The sequence below is a fragment of the Cebus imitator genome, unplaced genomic scaffold (genome assembly GCF_001604975.1).
Source record: "Cebus imitator isolate Cc_AM_T3 unplaced genomic scaffold, Cebus_imitator-1.0 Scaffold260, whole genome shotgun sequence".
Taxonomy (NCBI): domain Eukaryota; kingdom Metazoa; phylum Chordata; class Mammalia; order Primates; family Cebidae; genus Cebus; species Cebus imitator.
Genome location: NW_016107575.1, coordinates 240,866 through 243,025, shown reverse-complemented (window position 1 = coordinate 243,025; position 2,160 = coordinate 240,866). Strand labels below are relative to the sequence as shown.

General features: G+C 44.8%; 1 protein-coding gene across 1 annotated transcript in view; it reads left to right on the top strand.

Annotated features, from left to right (window-relative positions):
* Positions 1-1,240, top strand: part of ZC3HAV1L (zinc finger CCCH-type containing, antiviral 1 like) — a 10,097-nt gene extending 8,857 nt beyond the window's left edge. Inside the window, exon 4 of the mRNA XM_017499722.2 lies at positions 785-1,240. Within this exon, the coding sequence (XP_017355211.1) occupies positions 785-921 (137 nt within the window). The 3' untranslated portion in view covers positions 922-1,240. The remainder of the gene's footprint in view (positions 1-784) is intronic.
* Positions 1,241-2,160: the final 920 nt, after the last annotated feature.

Below are 2,160 nucleotides of genomic sequence, written 5' to 3'. Positions count from 1 at the left end.
AATTGCTTTTTAGGTTTTGGGGTACATGTGAAAAACATGCAAGATTGTTGCATAGGTACACACATGGCAGTGTGTACATGGGGTTTTCATGTGTTGGGGTGTTACTGTCAGACATAGTGAGAACAGGTAGAGAGGGTTCTGCATATACAGTGTCAGAGGCTGTTTAGGGCGGCAGGTACCACCCTATACACCTGGTGGCAGGTTCCTTCTACCCTCAGCTATGTCTAGGGCCTGTCATTGTCTTCATCTGGTTTTGTTTGGTGAGTCTCTCCTGCTACATAGTGACTTTCCGCTTACTCTCTATTTTTTATACACACACACGTGTGCACACACACACTTTTTTTTTTTTTGAGACAGAGTTTCGCTCTTGTTACCCAGGCTGGAGTGCAATGGCGCGATCTCGGCTCACTGCAACCTCGCCTCATGGGTTCAAGCAATTCTCCTGCCTCAGCCTCCTGAGTAGCTGGGACTATAGGCGAACGCCACCATGCCCAGCTAATTTTTGCATTTTTAGTACAGACAGGGGTTTCACCCTGTTGACCAGGATGGTCTTGATCTCTTGACCTCGTGATCCACCCGCCTTGGCCTCCCAAAGTGCTGGGATTATAGGCGTGAATCCCCGTGCCCGGCCCACACACACTTTTTTAAAATCCAGAAGACATGAACTCTCCAAATCCAGGTGTTGGGAGTCTTGTCTGATGTCTGGTTAGCTGGGCTGTTGCTCACAACATAAAATGAAACTTGGGGGGTATCTTAGGAAAACTTATCCCTTTCCTCTTCGTAGGTAATTCATCATCTTCTACTGAGCGTTCACAAGGCCTTGAGAAGCAAGGAGTGCACGCAGCTAGAGCTGCAGAAGCTGGTCCTCTGACTTCTGTCCCTGCTCAGTTGGCCAAGAAGCCCTGCCCAGGTAAACCTTAAAGGAGGTCAGTGAACTAAGAAGAAGCTTGTTCAGCTTGGAAGATCAGAAAACAAGGCTTCTGTTTAGCTTTAATTTGTAACCATTCATTCACTTAATCGTTGATTGGTAATGGTCATAATATCTACCTCACCGTGTGTTGTGAGAAGTAAAGAAGATGGAAAAGGAGAAAATCTCCTTTTGGAAGGATATAGTCAGGCATGGGTGGTTGGGGATGGGGCTGGGCATTGAGCAGGCAGAGAGGTTAAAATTGAGTGCAGGTGGGGCCAGTCCAGGGCGAGTGCTGAAGGTGGCAACTTCTGCCTGTGGTGCCTAGTGCTTTCCTCAGGCCGGGTGGATGGAGCTCTGCTGACTTCTGTGGTCCACCTTTGTTTTTCTCATTTTATATTGTGGCAATCATAGAGTACTTTGCACACTTTTTTTTTTTTTTACTTAATATGGCTTCATAATTATCTTTCTATATTTGTTCACATCATACATAATCATGTTTTTGCACAGATACATTAATACGTCATAGTTTATTTAACTACTTTCCTTTTTCTAACAATTTTTGTTTTTTAGACGGTCTTGCCCTGTTGCCCAGGCTGGAGTGCAGTGACATGATCTCGGCTCACTGCAGCCTTGACTTCCTGGGCTCAGGTGATCCTCCCACCTCAGCCTCCTGAGTAGCTGGGACTAAAGGTATGCACCACCATGACTGGCTAATATTTTGTATTTTTTTTGTAGAGAGGGGATTTTGCCGTGTTGCCCAGACTAGTCTTGAACTCCTGGGCTCAAGCGATCTGCCTGCCTTAGCCTCCCAGAGTGCCAGGATTACTGGCATGAACCACTGCACCCAGCCTAACAAATTTTTAATATAACTCTTGTCTTAAAATCTGCAGAATATTGAATTTTTCAAGCTCTTTTTTTACTTTTGCTTAGCTTATAGGTGCTAAAGGATACTGTCATTTGCATTTTTACACTATTTGTATGAGTGAATGGTTTTCTGGTGCCTGCTTTCTGATTGTCCTTATTTTGTCATTTTATATTTGGCCTTTTATTAATGGGGCCCTCCTTTACGCCGATGTGGGGCAGCCTTTAATGAAGCTCCGCAGTTTTCATAAAAGGATGTCAACAGTGCTGTGCTTGGATGATACTCAATTTCTATAGGTCCATCCTCAGCCAGTACTACAGAGTATGTAACCTTTGTGTTCTCTCCAGAGACTTCTACCTCACTCTGTCTGCTCTTCATCTCTTACTGA